This window comes from Oncorhynchus keta, chromosome 25 (assembly GCF_023373465.1).
Source record: "Oncorhynchus keta strain PuntledgeMale-10-30-2019 chromosome 25, Oket_V2, whole genome shotgun sequence".
NCBI lineage: Eukaryota > Metazoa > Chordata > Actinopteri > Salmoniformes > Salmonidae > Oncorhynchus > Oncorhynchus keta.
In genome coordinates this window covers 15,114,680-15,138,042 of record NC_068445.1, presented here as the reverse complement: position 1 = coordinate 15,138,042, position 23,363 = coordinate 15,114,680, and the positions used below count along the sequence as shown (strand labels likewise).

The window sequence follows — 23,363 nt, the reverse complement described above, 5'->3', positions numbered from 1 at the left end:
CATATTCGTTGCCAGACCCACTGGCTCCAGGTCATCTACAAGTCCATGCTAGGTAAAGCTCCGCCTTATCTCAGTTCACTGGTCACGATGGCAACACCCATCCGTAGCACGCGCTCCAGCAGGTGTATCTCACTGATCATCCCTAAAGCCAACACCTCATTTGGCCGCCTTTCGTTCCAGTACTCTGCTGCCTGTGACTGGAGCAATTGCAAAAATCGCTGAAGTTGGAGACTTTTATCTCCCTCACCAACTTCAAACATCAGCTATCCGAGCAGCTAACCGATCGCTGCAGCTGTACATAGTCTATAGGTAAATAGCTCACCCTTTTTCACCTACCTCATTCCCATACTGTTTTTATACTGTTTTTATTTATTTACTTTTCTGGTCTTTTGCACACCAATATCTCTACCTGTACATGCCCATCTGATCATTTATCACTCCAGTGTTAATCTGCAAAATTGTATTATTCGCCTACCTCCTCATGCCTTTTGCACACATTGTATATAGACTGCCCATTTTTTTCTACTGTGTTATTGACTTGCTAATTGTTTACTCCATGTGTAACTCTGTGTTGTCTGTTCACACTGCTATGCTTTATCTTGGCCAGGTCGCAGTTGCAAATGAGAACTTGTTCTCAACTAGCCTACCTGGTTAAATAAAGGTGAAATAAAAATAAAAAATAAAAAATAAAAAATGTGTGAGATGTGGGTGCACAGGATAGGCGAGTTTCCCACTAGTAATTACCATTTTGAGGGCCTTTCAGGCAAACTTTTCTCAGTCGTATGTGGTACATTCCCTCTTCCCACTTTATTACTAATGCACCATGACACTGCCTCGTTCAATTCCAGATGTGCACTTGTGACTCTCATAAAGGGGACTTGTCTGTAGCACGGTACATCTTCCTGGGGAAATTGTGGCTGTCACTGTTAAGCTGTTAAGCACAATTCATTGAAAACTTAGGCTTTGGTTTGCTTACGTAGAGCAGGTACTACCTCTTTGCTGAAATGGGTGCAAAATGGAAGTTAGTATCGTGGCTCGAGCACTTTCATGAGGTGCTGAAACCCCTTATTCTCAACCACTGAGAAAAGGCACATATCCGGGGCTATAAACCAAAGACTGTAAAAAAATATATAAACATAGCCTGCCTATTGCTCTTGTAATGTCTTTGATCCGGCCAAGTGCTGCTTGAATGCAGAGGGGAGGCGCTGTCGTGTTGTTGTTTCTTTGCGTGTCCGTCTTGCTCCGGTATACTGAGGTGATGTCCGCGTAATTGTGTCAACATATTTGAGGTGTTAGCAGCTGCTATATGTGTACCGTTACAGCCCTAAAATCCTCACAACCCAGCAAAAAGCTCTACAGGAATTCCCTCAAAACACTTCAGAAACAAAAGTTTACCATCATCACTCACCAGTGGCAGTGATCCACAGACAGAGACAGAGGCCTTGGTCAGAGTGGTGTTGTGCTGCTACGGTTACTAATCCTTCAGTTACAATGTCAGACAAATAACAAATAAACAAACAAGTAAACACTTGAAACAATAATAGCAACGTCCCCTGCTCTGCCATGATGATAGATGTTGATGTTTAAAGTGTATGTTAATTTTACACCAAACCAAGAGCATTAGAGATTTGAAGTAAAAGAGGTCTAGGCTATTTGTCTAAAAACAAACTAAAAAACTATTTAGATTTGTGAATGCAATGATATTTTGTGAAAGTGGATTAGCCTATCTAATCCTATACTAATGTTCAGATTGGTGTCAGAGCTGTGTCTTCGTCTCCAATTATCAGTAAGAATCAGTCAAATTGAATTACAAGATATAGCCTCCCTTGGCTATGCATGGTGTGCTTGGTTTGGTCTGCCCATCCTTGGCTATGCATGGTGTGCTTGGTTTGGTCTGCCCATCCTGGATGTGTATGGTGTGCTTGGTTTGGTCTGCCCATCCTTGGCTGTGTATGGTGTGCTTGGTTTGGTCTGCCCATCCTTGGCTGTGTATGGTGTGCTTGGTTTGGTCTGCCCATCCTTGGCTATGCATGGTGTGCTTGGTTTGGTCTGCCCATCCTTGGCTATGCATGGTGTGCTTGGTTTGGTCTGCCCATCCTTGGCTATGCATGGTGTGCTTGGTTTGGTCTGCCCATCCTGGCTATGTATGGCGTGCTTGGTTTTGTCTGCCCATCCTGGATGTGCATGGTGTGCTTGATTTGATCTGCCCATCCTGGATGTGCATGGTGCGTTTGATTTTGTCTGGCCTGAGTGTGAGTTGTGTTTGATACAGAGGGCTCCATAGGATGCGTCTCCAAGCTTATCTGTGTGTAGAGAACCACTTGTCTCTTTTGCAGATATCCATCTCCCTCCAGTTTACCTTCTCCCTCTAAAGTTACTCAAGTGTGAATTACTTTCACAGGCCTTTCATGACTCACAAACCACAAACTCATTCAATACCAATAGACAGACAGAGCGCTGACCAATTCATTGCAGCAGCTAGCTACAGTATGCAGTATTTATGACTCTTTCCGCATAAGAGAAGAAACAATTGAATAGAAAAGAAGATGTAGATAGGAGAAAACTTGAATTATAAAATACAGACTCTAATCTGGCAGCTTCTAATGTGATGAATAAAGCATTGTCCTGTGCAGAAAAGGCCAGGTGTTGCTCTGTGAATGAGAAAAGTATACATAATCTGCTCGTCACAGAGTTGGGACCCAGTGTCTTAAGAGCAGAGCGATATGCAGGCCCTGACACGCATGTCAAGGTGGTGACCTTTGGCTGGAAATAAAATGTGGTATGACAGGGAGTGAGAACCGGCAGTGTGCAGTCTAACTCTGCAGCCAGCCAGTGGCCCCCTGTGAATGGAGATAGTGGTTCCGCAAGTGAAAGTGGCGTCATACCACGGTATATCCTGCTCTCACTACTTTGGTATTGCACAGTAAACGCTAGGAGAACGAACACCTCAGGGAAAAACACTGAGACGCTATGAACAAAATCATAGATCCTCTGCTGTGTACAAGAAGAATAAGTTCCAATACTCCAAGAACGAAACTGTGATACGTTGTGCTGCCCTATTACACTGATCACTAGATAACATATCCAGAATTGCTAGCCTTCATCAGCTCCCGAAAATAAGAAAAGTTAGTAAGTATATATCAGCTATTCTTTTATGTTGAAGAAAGTGTAACAGGAGGTTACAGTACAGGTATTTTCTGTAGCTATGGCTCGACTAACCTTTCTACAGTCCAGTGATCTCTCTCTACAGTGCTATAGTAGGCTGTGGTGATGAGAGAGACAGTAACTAACCCATATCGAGGCAGAGTTGGATACTGTACTCTTGCTCACTCGGTCTCGCTGTCGTTCCCGCTCTCTCTCTCAGCCCCACAGCAGCCACTGATACCAAGGCCCCGAGTTAAGAACAGAGACCTTATCTGGCCCTGCATAAAAGGAGCGCAGATGAAAAGAGGTGGGTTGTCTTTTGAAAGAACACATGAAAAGGAACTGTCATTTTAAAGCCCTTTTTAAATCACAAACAGATGTTTTAACAGTTTACCATTTTCTGCTGTTTATGTGTAGCTCATGGATTTGATTGGCAGTATCATAATGTGTGTATTTTCAGATGTTGATGGTACAAAAAAATGACTTAAAACTGTGAGGTAGGGGCCTCCTGAGTTGCGCAGCGGTCTAAGGCACTGCAGTGCTTGAGGCGTCACTACAGATCCAGGTTTCAATACCAGGCTGAGTCACAGCTGGCCGCGACCGCGACCGGTAATCTAGGGAGTTTTTCCTAGCCACCGTGCTTTTACACCTGCATTGTTTGCTGTTTGGGGTTTTAGGCTGGGTTTCTGTACAGCACTTTGAGATATCAGCTGATGTACGAAGGGCTATATAAATAAATTTGATTTGATTTGATTTGACCCATGAGGTGACGCACAATTGGCCCAGCGTCGTCCGGGTTAGAGGAGGGTTTGGCCAGCTGGGATGTCCCATTGTGCTCTAGCGGGCCGGGCACCTGCATGCTGACACGCTCACAAGTTGTATGGTGTTTCCTCCGACATATTGGTGCGGCTGGCTTCCTGGTTAAGCAAGCAGTGTGTCAAGAAGCAGTGCGGCTTGGCAGGGTCATGTTTCGGAGGACGCATGGCTCTCGACCTTCGCCTCTCCCAAGTCCGTAAGGGAAGTGTAGCGATGGGACAAGACTGTAACTACCAATTTGATTTCACGAAATTGGGGAGAAAAATATGTTTTAAAAAATACTATCTCAGGCTTTTCATGGTAGTGAAATGATTTGCGGTGTAGTAGTATCTCACACTGATTTCTTTCTTATTTTTTTCTGTTTTTATCTTTAGCTTTACCATGAAAAGCACCATGGCTCTGGAATGGGGGAGTAAAATAACTGCCCTGTCCCGGTAGCATTCCTCAAGACCAGTCTTCTTGGCCGTCCATCTTGGTAATCAAACAGGATGGCTTTGAAAACAAAATGTGCTCAGCATTGCCCTTCCCACAAATATTTATTTTTAAGTAAGAGACATTGTAGAAGCAAGACAGCACACCACTTTTCTTTGTGATCTAGTCTGAAATAGAATACTCCCTCTCCCCTTGTTGTTGCCTTAATGGCTTTCTTCTCTTGGACAAAAATAGAGCTACTTGTCCATGGAGTTAGTTCTCACTCTGACAGCTTTTGGGTTAAACCACAGATTTAGAGCCAGTCCATCTGGAGCTGCAACAAAGGCTTTAAAAAAACAAAGGGCCACAGTGAGGTGAATGCACACTTCCTCTTTAGATAGACAATTCCACCGCATTTTCAATAATGGGTCATGAAATAAAGAATTCAAAGCCATTTGTGTATTTCATAATGGCTTTCACATTGAATACATATCTGTGGATTTCTTCAAAACATTGCAATATTTCCATAGATACACAATTAGGTTAGTAAGGTTCTGTTTTCAGTAAATGTAGAAACGACAGTATTTAAGAAAATATAGATTAAGCCAGGACAAAGGTCTAGCTGAAAAAGCTATGCATGGTTTTGCAGTCTGGTTCCCTTCATAGAAATGCAGTGTTGTCAGGTTGTAGAAGTGGAATTTATTATCCAGTAATATGGTTGACCTTGGTGGTGTAAGGATTTTCCTGTGGTGAAGGAGAAGCGGACCAAAATGCAGCATGGTGGTTATTCATGTTCTTTAATAAAGGAACTAGACATGAAATAACTAACAAAACAATAAATGTGCAAAAACCTAAACAGTCCTATCTGGTGCAAACACAGAGACAGGAACAATCACCCACAAACACACAGTGAAACCCAGGCTACCTAAGTATGATTCTCAATCAGAGACAACTAATGACACCTGCCTCTGATTGAGAACCATACTAGGCCGAAACATAGAAATACCCCGAAACATAGAAATACCCCAAAACATAGAAAAACAAACATAGACTGCCCACCCAACTCACGCCCTGACCATACTAAATAAATACAAAACAAAGGAAATAAAGGTCAGAACGTGACAGGTGGAAGTTAACCAATATATTTAGGGAGGGTAGGAGTTCCTGTGTATGTGTAAAATAATACTTAGCCACCGTACTGCACAAGCTCCTGCTCCCTCTTGAAAAATCTTGCTGTTATAAAGAGATTTGAGGAAAACCTTCTCTCAGCACAAACTGAGGAACCTGATGTAGCCCTTTCCTGCAGTGAAATTACCAAATTGCCCTTTAGTGGCCTCATGGGTAGAATGTTATTAATATTTTTCCTAATTTCATAGTTAATTAACATAATTATTTATTGAATTCCGAAATTCCGGTGTTTCTATGTCAAACGGTTTTGTTCTATTTCAGTCTTCTATGATTCATATAAAGTGTAACATTGTGATGCACACACAAAATGTAATACATTTCAACTCTGTATCTGACATGGTACAGGTGTCTTATTTCTGTTAAGCCCATAACCATGTGTGTGAGGTGTATACTTTTGTTTCAAAGTACATTTGTTTAAGACTACCAAGAAACACTCTGTGTGACCCTGATTTAGCCCACTGCAGTAAACGTTAATGTTATTTTAGAGGTATTATACATGTGTTCCTTGGCCAGGTACAGTACAGACAAAGCACTGGGTTATTAACAAACTCAAGTCATATGAAAGAAATTATGAAAGGAATGTCTGGTCATCTTCAGCTTGGTAGTTCTGTACCAGATGTTTGACTGTTGTCGGACTTTTTGAGATGTTGTGAGAAAGTAGGCTTCTCTTCCCTGTCAGCCTAGGAGGATCTCATCTCAGTGAGGTGTCTGAACTGTGGCGGGATGCTAAAGAACATTCTGAGGCTGAACTCCACATCCTCCATCCTCTAATGTGAGCTCCCGTCCATCTCTCACATTCATTAAAGAACCCTGTAGCTCAGTCAGTTACTGGCCTCAAGCCTTCCCTTCACCACAATGCATAACAAATTATTGCCACTGCCACACTGCAGTATTTGGTATAGTCAGATGTAGTGACCAGCACTGTAGAAATATCCTGTTGAATATTTCCAATTTTTCATATCTATTTGACAGATTTGAGAATGTTGAGGAAAATAACTACGGAGAGGGTTTGAAAAGGTGTGTGGCGGATGACTTTCTTACCTGAGATCACACAGCCACCTATTGGATATGTCCTTTTTAGACTGCCTGGTTGTGTGTGTTCAATGACAAGCTAGAGGCTTGACCTCTGACTGAAGAAGGAGCTATTGTCCTCAGGTCTCTCAGGCGAGGCGGATGAGGCAGTCATTGTTCCACAGATCCTCTTACTCCTAAATCATTAAAAGTAGCTTTGATTACTTGTCATCGTTGACATTGTACGCAATCAGTGGTAATGGTTTTTCAATGTTCTGTATGTTTCCTGATTTGTGGTGATAAGAGGACAAGAGATCGACTGGTAGTGTGGCTGTTATACTGTCCAATGAAGAGAGAGTCAAGGGGTTTGTCAGGGCCACTTGTAGCTGGTAAGAACCAGAGTCATATAGAGTCCCTCCATATGACTCGGGCAAGGACTATCCTTGACAGATATGACTGTTGCTCCAAAAGAAAATTAAAGGAGAAATATGTAATTGCTTACATCAATTTTTGGGCTTAAATTAATTATATGTACCCGTTGATTCTTAAATAATATAATTTACAAATGCCTCATGAGCTTAGTTCAACTCATCAGAACCCCTTATATATGCTTGTTTTACTTCAATGTTTGTAAACAAAGTAAATGCAAACAAACACTGTATACCTTCAAGTCCTGGTTGAAACTATACTTTTGATATCATAGATGGTCAGTCCTGGCATCCATAGTTCTATCAATGAATTTGCGACTGGTTACATTTCTTCAGCCCCATCCCTCAGCTTTTGAACTGCAGAGAGCTTAACTGTTTTTTTAAAACTCATGTAACGCCCCAAAGACGCCAGTCAGTACAATTCCTTATGTTACAGCAAGTATCATCTTCTTTTCATATTTTGCATCGTAAGCCTTCTCGACTGAATATCACAGAGAAGCAAGTTGTGTTCTGAGAGCAATCCTTTGGGGGTGATATGAAAGTGTATTCAGCCTTTTTTGTCCCCGTGCTTAATCAGATGTGATGAGAATAGACATTTCTGTATGCGCTGTTTCCTGTAGTGAGACCTGGGGAGAATAGAACTGTATATCCACCATTTTTCACACAATTTAGATTTTCTGTATCTTATTCTTATGTTTACTGGAACCTTTCTATTTAGTTACGTACTTGTTTTTTGACACCTGTTGTATGCTGCCCCGGCCAGTAGGCAATGCCGAGCAGCAGCGTATAGATCTTTGGTGGGTTTGTGTCCACTTGTTCTCTTGGTCGTGACAGGGCTCTGCTCTCATTGTTAAATGTCCCTCAGTGCACACAAAGAGGCCAACTCACTCTGCTCTGCAAGAGGCCCTGTGTTTGTCCTGATTTACGATATCGCTTTGCAATAAAGGGCAGTGTGAGGGGAAGAGATTCATTAGGCGGACAGTTTATGTTTTAGAAAACTCCGGAGCGGCCCTGAGAATACTGATTGGCACACAAATCCATGTTTGTCTCATCCTCCCTGTCCAGGCCAAAAGCTCTCTGGCCTGGCCTGTCCTCCCCTACAGCCGTGTGCTCTGCCTGCTCTGGCACAATGCAGCCATTCTTCTCTGCACCCAGGAGACCAGTAATGTCTGCAGCCCAGCCCAGGCCAGGCCACTCACTGACTGATATCCTGCTGTGATAACTGTGTTGCACACACAGGCCTCACCACCTAAAGGTTCCTTTTTAGCCCCTAATGGTGCTGCAGTCTCTCTCAGCCAGGCAGGCAGGCCCACATGGGGACCAGAATGTGGTGGCCGTGGTTCTTCTCTTCTCCTCCCCACAGCTTTACCAAACACATCCAAGTAGTGCTGCTACTGCTGCTGCTGTTGTTTACTCTTCCCTGGTCGATACTCTTTAATCCCCAAGATGATGCTTTCTCTCATGAACTCGAAAGTAGCTCTTCCCTTAGTGAAGCCACAGGCCCATTAGTCTTTATTACCTCTAACTGTCTTAAATGTGGCCAATAATCACAGGAGGCTGCTGAGGGGAGGACGGCTCATAGTAATGTCTGGAATGGAGTGAATGAAATGGAAACCATGTGTTTGATACTGTTCCAGCCATTACTATGAGTCCTTCCTCCCCAATGAAGCTGAAACCAGCCGCCTGTGGTGACCATCAATTGGATGTCAAACAACAAACAGCTACAGCAGGTCCCCCACTATCGTCGAAGAGGAAACTGTTCTACAAACAGTATTTTGCATTGCCCCTTATTCATGAGTAGTTATTATAGATTTAATTTAGCTCATCTCAGGGATAGAGAGGGGTAAAAGCACTTAGGGAAAATGTCGGTTTAAAATGACCCCTTTGTTTTTTCCACATTTTGTTTTGTTTCAGCCTGAATTTAAAATGGATTAAATATACTTTTTTTGTCACTGGCCTAAAAACAATACCATAATGTCAAAGCGGAATCATGTTTATTTATTTTTACAAATGAAAAGCTGAAGTGTCTCGAGTCCATAAGTATTTAAGTCCATAAATCCCTTTGTTATGGCAAGCCTATAATAAGTCCAGGACTAAAACTTTCCTTAACAAGTCACATAATAAGTTGCATGGACTCACTCTGTGTGCAATAATAGTGTTAAACATGATTTTTGAATGACTACCTCATCTCTCTACCCCACACATACAATTATCTGTATAGTCCCTCAGTCGAGCAGTGAATTTCAATACACGGATTCAACCACCACAACAACCATGGAGGTTTTCCAATGCCTCGCAAAGAAGGGCACCTATTGGTAGACGGTAAATAAAAAAAAACAGACACTGAATATCCCTTGAGCATGGTGACGTTATTAATTACACTTTGGATGTGTCAATACACCAGTCACTACAAAGATACAGGCGTCTTTCCTAACTCAGTTGCCAGAGAGGAATAAACTGCTCAGGGATTTCACCATGAGGCCAATGGTGACCTTAAAACAGTTACAGAGTTGAATGGCTGTGATAGGGAAAAACTGAGGATGGATCAACAACATTGTAGTTACTCCACAATACTAACCTAATTGACAGAGTGACAAAAAGGAATAAAAAGTATTCAGAATAAAAAATGTTCCAAAACATGCATCCTGTTTGCAACAAAGCACTAAAGTAATACTGCAAAAAATGTGGCAAAGCAATTCACTTTTCGTCCTGAGTACAATGTGTTATGTTTGGGGCAAATCCAATACAACACATTACTAAGTACTGCTCTCCATATGTTCAAGTATAGTGGTGGCTGCATCATGTTATGGGTATGCTTTGTTATGCACTGGGCAGTTCTTCAGGATAAAAAAAGAAACAAAATGGAGCTAAGCACAGGCAAAATCCTAGAAGAAAACCTGATTCATTCTGCTTTCCACCAGACACTGGGAGATGAATTCACCTTTCAGCAGGAAAATAACCTAAAACACAAAGCCAAATCTACACTGGAGTTGCTTACCAAGAAGAAAGTGAATGTTCCTGAGTGGCCGAATTACAGTTTTGACCTAAATGTACTTGAAACTCTATGGCAAGACCTAAAAATGGTTGTCTAGCAATGATCAACAACCAATTCGAGAGGGATTGAAGATTTTTTTTTAAAGAATGATGGGCAAATATTGCGCAATCCAGGTGTAGAAATATAGATAGCTTAAATCAATGCCAAATGTGCTTCTACAAGCAGACTCAGGGGTGTGAATACTTATGTAAATAAGATCTTTCTGTATTTCATTTTCAATACCTTTGCTAACATTTCTAAAAACATGTTTTCACTTTGTCATTATGGGGTATTGTGTGTAGATGGGTAAAGATCCCTTTTTTATCCATTTCGAATTCAGGCTGTAACACAACAAAATGTGTAATAAGTCAAGGGGTATGAATACTTTCTGAAGGCACTGTAAACAAGCAGAAAGTAATATCATATTATATTGTGTATTGATTCATCCACTAGTGCCTTTGCCATTTTCTTACATTTATTGGTGACTCAACAACACAGTAAATCATCCTCAAATTCTAATTGAAAGAACAACTGTATTTATTATTCTTGACGCTTGGACACAAATTCAATACCCCTTCTTAATTAGATATGATGATAAATACGCTGTGGGTAATGCATAGGGAAGAGAGAGCTTTCTGTCATTCTTTATATTTAAGGAATGTCCCATTAGAAGTAAAGTCAGGGTTGGGGCCTGTGGGAGTCAGAGGGATCAGAGAGAGGTACATGTGACTGTGGGAGTCAGAGGGGTCAGAGAGAGATACATGTGACTGTGGGAGTCAGAGGGATCAGAGAGAGATACATGTGACTGTGGGAGTCAGAGGGATCAGAGAGAGATACATGTGACTGTGGGAGTCAGAGGGGTCAGAGAGAGGTACATGTGACTGTGGGAGTCAGAGGGATCAGAGAGAGGTAAATGTGACTGTGGGAGTCAGAGGGGTCAGAGAGAGGTACATGTGACTGTGGGAGTCAGAGGGATCAGAGAGAGGTAAATGTGACTGTGGGAGTCAGAGGGGTCAGAGAGAGGTACATGTGACTGTGGGAGTCAGAGGGGTCAGAGAGAGGTACATGCCCAGGGAGAGGAGAAGAAGAGAGGAGGAGAAGACTGTCAAAGTCAAACATTGTAGCCCTGTTCTTATTAATTACAGAGAGATCCTCCCCTCTGTTTGTTTCTGTCAGATCCTTTTGCTTTTTTCCTGACTTTTCTCTTTACGTTTATATCTTGTGGAGTTCTTTCTCTTTGCTAAATTTTTGTTCTGTGCTGTTAAACTTTTGTCTCCCACTTTTTGGCTCTGCATTAGGCTTACGAATCATACTGTCTTGTTGACGTTTGCAAGGAGCAGGAAGGCAGGGGCTGTCCATCTCCCCAGTGGCCCTTCAGTGGACACCCATATCATTAGACAAGGTAGAGGGCTGCAGAAACATTGTCTCCAGTCCTGGTGTCCTCTCCAGTGGCCAGTCATTTACCCAGCCTCATCCATGTGTGAAGGCTGCTGCTCTTCCCTGCCCGCTCTGTCAGTCCTGCTTCAGCTGTACACACACACTGGTCTGGATCCTGTGTGATAGCACTGCTGAGCATGTGTGGATGAGGAGTGCTGCTTGGTTAGTCAGGAGCTCTGACTACCTGGTTTCTTCCTGGGATCTGCTGCACACTGTCCACCTGCCAGTCTATCTGTCATAACAGCTCAAACATTGTGTAGTTCTCCCCACGCCCATCCCCATTCTGACAGTAGAATGAGTGGTCAGCTCTTCTCGGAAGAGAAGAAATGCCTCAAAAGGATTTGGAGTGGTCCCGCTCCAACAGAAACATGCAGACTCACCATGATTTGCATGTTTTTGCTTTTTATGGTCGCTCCTTTAGAACGCTGTACTATGATCATTTTATGTGATGATTAGTCCATTTCTTGCTAATAACACTGACTAGAAAATGTGTTAGGAAAATACACATGAAACTGCCACACATTCACATGCCTGAATGTGTTGTCTACGATAAAGAAAATGAACCTATTTAACTATGAATCAGCATAATGCTGTATCGTATTTCAGATTAAAATGATTAAAAGATTAAAAGATGATCCTGGTACAGCAGGCAGGTTGGTGACTCGGAGGAGGGACACTGACCGACATGCTGGCCTTTCTGGCCCATGTCTGTCTGGACATTAGTAACACTCAGTTCCATCTTTACTGCAGGCGAAGTGGGCACAATGATTTCTACAAAAAACATCAAACCATGTTATGTTATGTCATGTTACTATTTCTCCTTTTAGGAGCACAACATCGAATGAGATACTGAAAGGTTTGAAATAGAGTAAAGATTACAATACTGTGGTCCCCAGTCCACTTCCTTCACCTCAGGGCACAACTGGGAGCATATAAAGATTCCAGTAACCCTCAAGATATTTATATGCTTTATACATATATCTTATTTATTTCAATTCCAAACACTGCTGACTCTTTATTACTGTGGATTTGGGTTTAAAGTTCTCTTGATGGGAGTTTATTTTAAGGTTGTAAATTCAGAGCCAATTCCAGAGACTGATTGCATTAGAGATTTGCATACAAACATCCACAGTCTGGGAAATGCATCTCACAGTTGTTTGCAGGTATAAGCATATTGTACCTTGGTTTATGCTGCAGTTACTCTACCTACTTAAAGGTTTGTGGCTTCAAGCTGCTTTTTGAAAAATACAAATGAATAAAGCATTAGTGTAAAAGGTTTGAGCATTATTTTCTGATGTAAAAACAAATTCAATGCGTTGTGTGTTTGCTGTAAACATACAATTCAAACGTCATTGATTACTTCAATCAATTCCTCTATCTTCATCATATTATTTCAGAATGAGCATAGACAGGGTTCTTCTTTCTACAAGGTTACCTTACAAAGGACGTTCATAACTATTCTTTATTCGTAGGTTTAATGTGCACATGGGTTCCATCGGTTGCTGGTTCTTTGAATGGAATTCAATAAGCTGCCATGATTTATAGATAGCATTCCCTTTTCCCCCTTTAAACGTATGTCCTCTAAGTTTAGAAATCATACTACTACATTCAGTCACAAACAGATAAACATTTTGAAGTGTTTGTTGTTATTATATGATGTCACGGTCGTCGTTGGAAGCATAGTTGGACCAAAGCACAGCGTGATCTGGGTTCCACATATCTATTGAAGCGATACTTAGAACAAGACAAAGTAAAGAAACAAGGAAAATGGGATGTCAATGAAGTGCTAAATGGCAACATCACAAAACAAGATCCCACAAAACACAGTGGGGGAATGGCTGCCTAAATATGACCCCCAATCAAAGACAACGATAAACAGCTGCCTCTGATTGGGAACCATAGGCCAACATAGAACTAAATAACCTAGATAGGAACACCCCCCTCGCCTCACACCCCGACCTAACCAAAGTAAAGAATAAAAAAGTCTCTCTATGGTCAGGGCGTGACATCCACATCTTTTTTATTGAAGTAAGTGAACCTCACAACAAAACAATAAAGAAACAACGAAACGTGACGACGTGATGCACAAAACACAAAATACAATATCCCACAAAACACAGGTGGAAAACGGTTACCTAAATATGATCCCCAATTAGAGACGATTACCAGCTGCCTCTAATTGGGAATCATACAAATCACCAACCTAGAAAAATAAACTAGAACCCCACATAGAAATAATAAACTAGAATACCCCCCTAGTCACGCCCTGACCTACATGAGATCTGTATGTTTTTGTTATTTTATATTACCGTGCTTTCAGAAAGTATTCATACTCCTTGACCTATTCCACATTTTGTTGTGTTGCACACAATACCCCATAATGACAAAGTGAAAACATGTTTTTATACATTTTTACAAATGTATTGAAAATGTTAAAATCACCTTTGGCAGCGATTACATTTGTGAGTCTGGCTGGTTAAGTCTGTAAGAGGTTTGCACACCTGGAATGTACAATATTTGCACCAGGGGTTGTAATCAAAATAACTTTCCATTGTTTAGTTCTGAACAGAACCATTGTTTTTTTCAATATGTTCCACTGTTCCGACCAGCCAAATCAAGTTCTGAAACAGTTGAAAACCGCAAAAAGTACAGGTTTATATTGTTCCTTCTGTTCCCTTTTAAACTTCTGAAATATAATTTTTGTTTACATTAAGCTCGACATGAAATAACTTCACCAATCAGTGTGGATAGAGAAGCTTGCTGTGGAGCGGTTAAGCAATTTAATCTGTATAGGAAAGTCGTTAAGAGAAAATTGTATTTTGCCGTAGCAGCATGGTTTAATCATAATGAAAGACAAACACACACACACACACACACTGTGTTGTCACAGTGTAGGACGTGAGATGCATCTGAAATGTTGAGGTTGAGGAGAGAGCGAGAGAAGATGGAGGAAGCTTCCCGTTGAAACGCTGTGGATCTAGTTATGACATGCATTATCTGAATTAGGTCAACAGAATTATACCTACTGTACGGAGGAGCGGCTTTTTGGAGGAACTTTTCGTGTCTTTTTGAGTTGGTTTAACACCGGACCAGAGGAAACAAACTTGTGTGTGCAGAGCAGCACTACAATTACAAAATATGTCTTACCTTTTTTAGCTAATAAATCCAACGTGAAAAGTGATAACTATAGTATCCTTGAAAAAGTCAATCCATTTTTCTCTAATTAAACATTTCTCCCTAATTTCTGAATTACGCCTGTAATCTAGGTTCCACATATTTATTGAAGTGAAACTTTGAACAAGACAAAATAAAGAAGTAACCTATTCTTCAGAGGGGAGGGGCAGGTGGCCTGCACACACACTGGCAAAGATTTCCAGCAGGCAGGAAGACACTGGAATACATTTCTGAGTGACAGAGTGAGGGACTTACATAGACGCTTTCTGATTGTTTTGTGGGACCCCCAAAAAATGCACCGAAACGTAAAAAAACATAGGTGAAAACTATAATCCCTTATTGATGTTAAATCCACTTCATTCAGTGTAGATGAAGGTGAGGAGACAGGTTAAAGAATCATTTTTAAGCCTTGAGACAATTTAGACATGAATTGTGTATGTTTGCCATTTAGAGGGTGAATGGGCAAGACACAATATTTAAGTGCCATTGAACGGGATATGGTAGGAGGTGCCAAGCACACCGGTTTGTGTCAAGACCTCCAATGCTGCTGGGTTTTTATGCTCAACAGTTTCCTGTATGTATCAATAATGGTCCACCAACAAAAGGACCTCCAGCCAACTTGACACAACTGTGGGAAGCAACTCACTATAAGGAAGGTGTTCCTAATGTTTAGTATGCTCAGTGCAAGTGAAAACTGTAACTAGGCGACTCAGGAACATTCAATGCCGTCTTGGTATGCAACTCCAGTGTATACTTGGCCTTGTCTGTTATGTTGTTGTCCTGCTGAAAGGTACATTTGTTTCCCAGTGTCTGTTGGAAAGCAGACTGAACCAGGTTTTCTCTATGATTTAGCCTGTGATTCGTTCTATTCCATTTCTTGTTATTCAAAATAAAACTCCCCTGCCAATCAATCAGTCAGTCAAATGTATTTAAAACACTCCCTTTTTACATCAGCAGATGTCACAACGTACTTGTACAGAAACCCAGCCGAAAATCTCCCTGGCCTTTGTGGTTGAATCTTTGTTTGAAGTAACCTGCTCAACTGAGGGACCATACAGATACTGTGTGGGTTACAGAGATGAGGTAGTCATTCAAAAGCATGTTAAACACTATTAATGCAGGCAGAGTGATTCATGCAACTTATTATGACTTGTTATGCAAATATCTACTCCTGAACTTATTTAGGCTTGCCATAACAAAGGGGTTAAATACTTATTGACTCAAGACATTTCAGCTATTCGGTTTTTTTTATTTCATTTGTAAAAATGTGTTAAAACATAATTCCACTTTGACATTATGGGGTATTGTGTGTAGGCCAATGACACCAAATCTAAATTGAATCTATTTAAATTCAGGTTGTAACACAAGAACATGTGGAAAAAGTCAAGAGGTGTGAATAGTTTCCTTGTAATTGTAATTACACACATCGTTCATTCATTTCTTCCTGCTTCTTCTTTCTTCCGTGTCAAATGTTCACAAGGCTAGAATGGGCCTCACAGAAATTATAACGGAATCAGCCAACCTTCCATTAATAGATTTGTTGACTCCATAGATGCGAAAATGTTGCCTGTGCAGTGTATCGTATCTGTCATTCATGGTTAGAAAATGGCCTAACTGTTAGAAAATAGCCATTTGACAGCTCGTAACAAGGGAATACATTTTACTGACTTTAAAAACAATCTTTCATGATTGACTAAGAAGATAATAGTGATCCCATTCTTAAAGGTGTATACTTGTACTTTGTAGGGTTTCCTTTGGCCTATATACTGTATGTGAGGCACATATGGACATTTAATTCCTTCTCAAGAATGTTATGTCATCTGGAAAGCACAGACGATAAATCTCATTATAGTCGAGATATAAAAAAAAAATGCTAAGGCTTTTGGAGTGAGTGCTTTGTCTTAGAAGGCATGCTGGATTGAGACCACCCCTGAGATGCGAGTAAAAACGTTGTCACCATGGGACTGCAGAGGATGAGACTTTGTTCCTGATTGTTCTGTCTTGTATTGCTCTTGCTGGACTATCAAGCTTTTCATTTGTCAGTGTCGTTGTACTATCTGTTTCTTGAGTTTGTTCAGAAAATTACAAACTACACTGCGGTATAGTATTTTTCTATGGTTTCTGTCCTCTGTTGTAAAAGCCCCATATGAGTGCTGGTGTTTACTTTGAAGGAGCTAAGTGATGCTTAAGTGAAGATGTTAGTGATACATAGTGATCTCTGGGGTGATTGGGCTGGGCAGAGTGAGAGAGTGGTGTCAAATCAAATCAAATTTGATTCGTCACACAGATGTTTAGCAAATGTTATTGCGGGTGTAGCGAAATGCTTGTGTTGCCCTTCAGATGTGGAGGCAGCAGGCTGCGTCCATGCTGCCTCCATGGGACAGACAGGGATGAGGTCAAGTGGGCACCATGAATCACAAATCCCTGCCTGATTTGTAAATTGTCGGGACATTGATTTACAAGGCTGGGTCTAAGACGGGAGTGTGGTGTGCAGGCAGGAGGGAGGGAGGGAGGGAGGGAGGGAGGGAGGGAATAGTAAGCAATCACACAGCAGATTGCTCTTGAGAGGAAGGTCATAGCCCACTCTTTGGGTGATTAACACCTATTTGCACATGTATTGTTTTCTCACTCATCACACAGGCCACCATGGAGTGGGACCTGTTAGCAATGGCCCACCAGAAACAACTCTAGATTACTCCACATGAAAATTAACTCACTTTATCAGAACAGAGTATTTGTGATTAATCTTCACATAATTTAAACGTGTGTGTTAAAGTGTTAATACAGTGATTACATTCACTCATATGTTAATGTAGGTATTATTTAACAAATGCTGGATTGTAGGCCACTTTTAGTTATCTTTGATATTAGTTGGAATATGATGAGGATACCTGAGCTCTTCATGAATTTTATATATTGTAGAATAATAGTGAAGACATCATAACTATGTAATAACACAAATGAAATCATGTAGTAAGCAAAAAAGTGTGAAAAAAATCTAAATATTTTTTATAATTTAGATTCTTCAAAGTAGCCACCCTTTTGCCTTGATGACAGCCTGGCATTCTCTCACCCAGTTTCATGGGGAGTGCTTTCCCGACAGTCTTGAAGGAGTTCCCACATATGCTGAGCACTCGTTGGCTGCTTTTTCTTCACTCTGTGGGGGAATATTGAGGCCAGGTCATCTGATGCAGCACTCCATCACTCTAATTCTTGCATTCCAAGAACCCTAACCTCAACAAAGTTGAGATGGTTTGGGATAAGCCGGAACACAGAGTGAAGGAAAAGCATATGCTGAGCATATGTGGGAACTCCTTCAAGACTGTTGGAAAAGCATTCCAGGTGAAAATGGTTCAGAGAATGCGAAGAGTGGGCAAAGCTGTCATCAAGTGTGTCTACTTTTTTCGGTTACTACATGATTCCATATGTGTTATTTCATAGTTTTGATGTCTTCACTACTATTCAACAATGTAGAAAATTGTAAAAATAAATAAAAACACTTGAATGAGTAGGTGTACTTTACATACACTTAAATTGGAGTCATTAAAACTAGTTTTTCAACCACTCAACACATTTCTTGTTAGCAAACTATAGTTTTGGCAAGTTGGTTAGGGCATCTACTTTGTGCATGACACAAGTAATATTTCCAACAATTGTTTACAGACAGATTATTTCACGTATAATTCACTGTATCATAATTCCAGTGGGTCAGAAATGTACATACACTAAGTTGGCTGAGCCTTTAAACAGCTTGGGAAATAATAATATATAATAGGAAAATGATGTGGCTATATTGAAGCAAGACATCAGTCAGGAAGTTAGAGCTTGGTTGCAAATGGGTCTCCCAAATGGACAATAACCACAAACATACTTCCAAAGTTGTGGCAAAATGTCTTAAGGACAACAAAGTCAAGGTGGCCATCACAAAGCCCTGACCTCAGTCCTTTAGAACAGACAGAACTGAAAAAGCAAGGAGGCCTACAAACCTGACTCAGTTACACCAGCTCTGTCAGGAGGAATGGGCCAAAATTCAGGGTCCAACTTATTGTGGGAATCTTGTGGAAGGCTACCTGAAACATTTGACCCAAGTTAAACAATTTAAAGGCAATGCTACCAAATACTAATTGAGTGTAAGTAAACTTCTGACCCACTGGGAATGTGATTTTGTTTAAAAGGCCTAAATAAATCATTTTCTCTACTATTATTCTGACATTTCACATTATTAAAATAAAGTGGTGATCCTAACGGACCTAAGGCAGGGAATTTTTACTAGGATTCAATGTCAGGAATTGTGAAAAACTGAGTTTAAATGTATTTGGCTAAGGTTTATGTTAACTTCTGACTTCAACTGTATATATTTATATATATGAGAAAATAAATAGTACTGTAATGTGCAATGGTCTTGACCCCTTTTTAATATCAAAACATCATAATAACCATACACCATTAAATACATCTACAACATAATGTAATGTATTGTAATGTAGGCCTAATTTTAGGCATGACCGCAGCTTACATTACTCAGTGTCTTTTCTGCTGTCTGTGTGTAGTTTTATCAGTTCTCTCTGGTACAGTAAGCTCCACTCCAAATGGCTGTCAGTACAGCCATTCTACTTTTACTGGAGGGAAGCTTTAGAGGAAATGTACAGGATGTACAACAAGTGAGCACTGACTGAGCTTGTCCTGACTCAGCTCTTCTTTTCTGTCTTCCAGTAGCAGACTGTCGAGTCTTGGAGGGATTGCAGAGGTTTTCATCCATCCCCACCTACTTGCCTGTCAACTACCAAGTGATCAACGCAGAGTCTGCTTTCTTCCTGAGAGAGGCCAACCAGGAGTTCATGAGGAACTCCAGCCTGCTGTCGCGGACAGAGCCCTTCTTCATCTACCAGGCCCGCAGCATGCCCTCAGTAAACGCCAGCTATGGCCCCCTCTCTGTGGAGCAGCCTGTCACCCTGGAGCTCATCCAGAACCCTTGGGCCTTCGTGGCCTCCTCCATGTTCACCTTCAACTGGAAGGTGCAGACATTCATCATCCAGGACAGGATCTACCTGTCCAACCCCAGGGTCCAAGTGCTGTTCTATGTGGCGGGCAGGGACTGGGATGACTACAGCGCCATCGACAAGCTGCCCTGCGTACGCATGTTTGCCTTCCACGAGACCCAGGAGGTGCGTGGCACATGCCAGCTGAAGGGGGAGCTGGGGCTGTGTGTGGCTGAGCTGGAGCCCCTGGCCGGCTGGTTCAGCCCCCCCAGCGTGGTGCCTGGGCGCCAGAGGACCATAGAGCTGGCCGAGGGGACCACAGTGGAGCTCTACTACATGTTACAATCAACAGAGGCAGGGGAATGCCACTCCGAGGAGGCCCGAAAAGGCAATTCCATCCGCTCGGATCAGGAGGGTCTGTTTGGCTCGTCCACCTCCACCCCAATGAAGAGGATCGGCAGTGTGCGTCTGTACCAGAGCCCTGCCGCCCTGGCCTTGACAGAACACAGGCTGGATAGTAACTTCCTGGTCATGGTGCCGACCACGCCCATGAGGCAGAGGGACACTGTCTCCGCCTTCATCACTGCCTCAGCCTTCTCTCCTGTGGAAATGTTCACCCTAAGGTAAGCCAATACATTAGCATAGTCTGTATTAAAGGTTGCTCATTAGACCAGTGCATATCTTCATACATAGGTTCTCTGCAATGCTGTATTACAGAGTGAATACATTTTTAAATTAACTTTCTGCAGTACACCCTGGTTGTAATTAAATTAGTAAACCCAGATTGTTTGCCAAGGATTGTAGGGCATTTGTAATGTTTGGCAGCTAGGCTGTTAGTCCTGATTTATTTGTTATCTCTGTGTTTTTTGCTGTCTCCAAAATTAAAGTTACTTTACTCAGTTTAGCCAAGCTTATATAACACAGCAAAAACAGGGAGTGGAGTATCTTTATCTAAGATAAATAGTGAAATTCAATGAAGCTGTACGTACTAATTAGAATGTGCAGATGAGACTAAGTGAATTTGATAATTAACACACAATGCAAATGAGGATGTCATTAATTAAAATGCATTCCCATTAGCGTAATCACTGTTAGCCTGATCTTAATCAAGCAGGTTGAGAACATTTATAAACCATGAGAGATGCTGTGACTAGGGGTCAAGCCAATTTGTCAACCTGTGTAAATGAAAACAAACCAACTGGCTGATCCGATTGTTTTCTGCTAAGGTGAATGGGAATTCTGACCCAGCTAGCAATGAGGAATCGGCCCAGAAGCGGCCCTGTTCTGGGGGGGCCGGAACTGATTGAATCGGCCCGGAATCATGTGTCGGACTCAGCCCAGAATAAAAAAGAATGACTGCCCAGAATCGACCCAAGTACATCGGGCCGTTTCCGTCTACTGGAATTCAGCCGACTTTGCGGGCATCTTACCAGAATCGCCCCAAAAGGGTCCAGATGCAAATTTAACAAGGACATCCCGGCCAGCTAAACCCTTCCCTAACTCGGACGACACTGGGCCAATTGTGCGTCACCTCATAGGTCTCCCGGCCAGAGAGTAGCCCCAATTGGCCCGAGGCTTAAGAAATAAATTTGGGCCAGATAACTGACACCAGAATTGGCCCGAGCTAAATCCCTGCACCCTAGCCATAAGTAATACTGCCAAAGGCGACCCAGACTTGGGCCACATGATGTCGGCCGAGTCTGACACTCAGCCGAGGACCCGACTCTCAGACGGAATCAGCCCAGATCCACTGTGCTAACTGGGGACTGCACACGGCTCAGAGCATATGATGTGTTGCACTGAAAATGGTCCGTGCGGGAAACACGTGCGCCTACTCGTGTGCCTAATGATCCCTGGAAAAGGGCCGCTTCTGGGCCGATTCCTCATTGCTAGCTGGGTCGTTATGCACTTGGTCTCTGTAGCGCTGTCATTCTCTATTGTGGTACACTATGCGTGCATCTTTGAGTAATAATTGTTATGTTAAATTTACAGGAAGTTCAACCATAAACACATTCCCAGGTGTTTCTTTAGATAACCTCTCTGGGATTTGTGGGACTGGTGTCCCACCTCGACAACAGCCTATGAAATTGCAGGGCTCCAAATTCAAACAACAGAAATCTCATAATTAAAATTCCTCAAACATACAAGTATTATACACCATTTCAAAGATACATTTCTTGTTAATCCAACCACAGTGTCTGATTTCAAAAAGGCTTTACGGCGAAAGCACACCATGCGATTATGTTAAGACAGCGCCCAGTCACAAAAAACCATAAGACATTTTCCAGCCAAGGAGAGGGCTCACAAAAGTCAGAAATTATGATATTTGATGATCTTCATCTCATGGCACACCCAGGACTCCATGTTACACAATAAATGTTTGTTTTGTTCAATAAAGTCCCTCTTTATGTCCAAAAACCTCAGTTTAAATTGGTGCATTATGTTCAGTAATGCATTGTCTCAAATAACATCCGGTGAAATTGCAGAGAGCCAAATCAAATTACAGAAATACTCATCATAAACATTGATGAAAGATACAAGTGTTACACATAGGTTTAAATATAAACTTCTTGTTAATCCAGCCGCTGTGTCAGATTTCAAAAAGGCTTTACGGCGAAAGCAAACCATACTATTATCTGAAGATCAAACAAACACAGACAATCATATTTCATCCCGCCAGGCACAACACAAAAGTCAGAAATAACAATATATTTCATGCCTTATCTTTGAAGATCTTCTTTTGTTGTCACTCCAATATGTCCCATAAACATCACAAATGGTCCTTTTGTTCGATTAATTCCATCATTATATCTCCAAAAGTTCCATTTATTTGGCGCGTTTGATCAAGAAAAACACTGGTTCCACCTCGCGCAACATGACTACAAAATATCTAATAAGTTACCTGTAATCGTTGTCCAAACATTTCAAACAACTTTCCTAATACAACTTTAGGTATTTTTAAAAGTAAATAATCGATACATTTTAAGACGGGATAAACTGCGTTCAATAGGGGATAAAAACCAAGTGGAGCGAGCTTTCAGGTCACGTGCCCCAACCACAACAGTACACTTCACTTGACCCTCGTTCTGAACAGGGCTACTTCTTCATTTCTCAAAGGAAAAACATCAACCAATTTCTAAAGACTGTTGACATCCAGTGGAAGCGATAGGAACTGCAAGCAACTGCCTTAGAATTCTAGATTCCCATTGAAAACGCATTGAAAAGAGAGTGAGCTAAAAAAAAAGATTGGTTGGTTTATCCTCTGGGTTTTGCCTGCCAAATAATTTCTGTTACACTCACAGACATCGTTCAAACAGTTTTAGAAACGTCAGAGTGTTTTCCATCCAAATTTACTCATACTATGCATATCCTAGCTTCTGGGCCTGAGTAGCAGGCAGTTAACTTTGGGCACGCTTTTCATCCGGACGTGAAAATACTGCCCCCTAGCCTAGAGAGGATAACAGCAAAAACACAATTTGTACAGAAGAAGCTGGCTAGTTATGCTAACGTTAGCTTGCTAGCTAAAGAAAAACATAATGTTTACAATGCCATGGCTGAATGCCTCTTGATTCAACTAACTTCCCACATTGATTTTAATCAGAACAGGACATCCATTTAGTTACTTTGTTGTAATTCTCAGGTCAAAATATTTAAGCAAATGATCCCAATTCTAGTAGTAGTAGCTTGTGACTAGTTAATATTGAACAACATGTTTAAGTAGCCTAGGCTATATTATATTTT

General features: G+C 41.5%; 1 protein-coding gene across 1 annotated transcript in view; it reads left to right on the top strand.

Annotated features, from left to right (window-relative positions):
• si:dkeyp-14d3.1 (transmembrane protein 132C) overlaps positions 1-23,363 on the top strand; it is a 231,085-nt gene that overhangs the window by 17,074 nt on the left and 190,648 nt on the right. Inside the window, exon 2 of the mRNA XM_035735887.1 lies at positions 19,357-20,245. Coding sequence (XP_035591780.1) covers positions 19,357-20,245 — 889 coding nt within the window. The remainder of the gene's footprint in view (positions 1-19,356; positions 20,246-23,363) is intronic.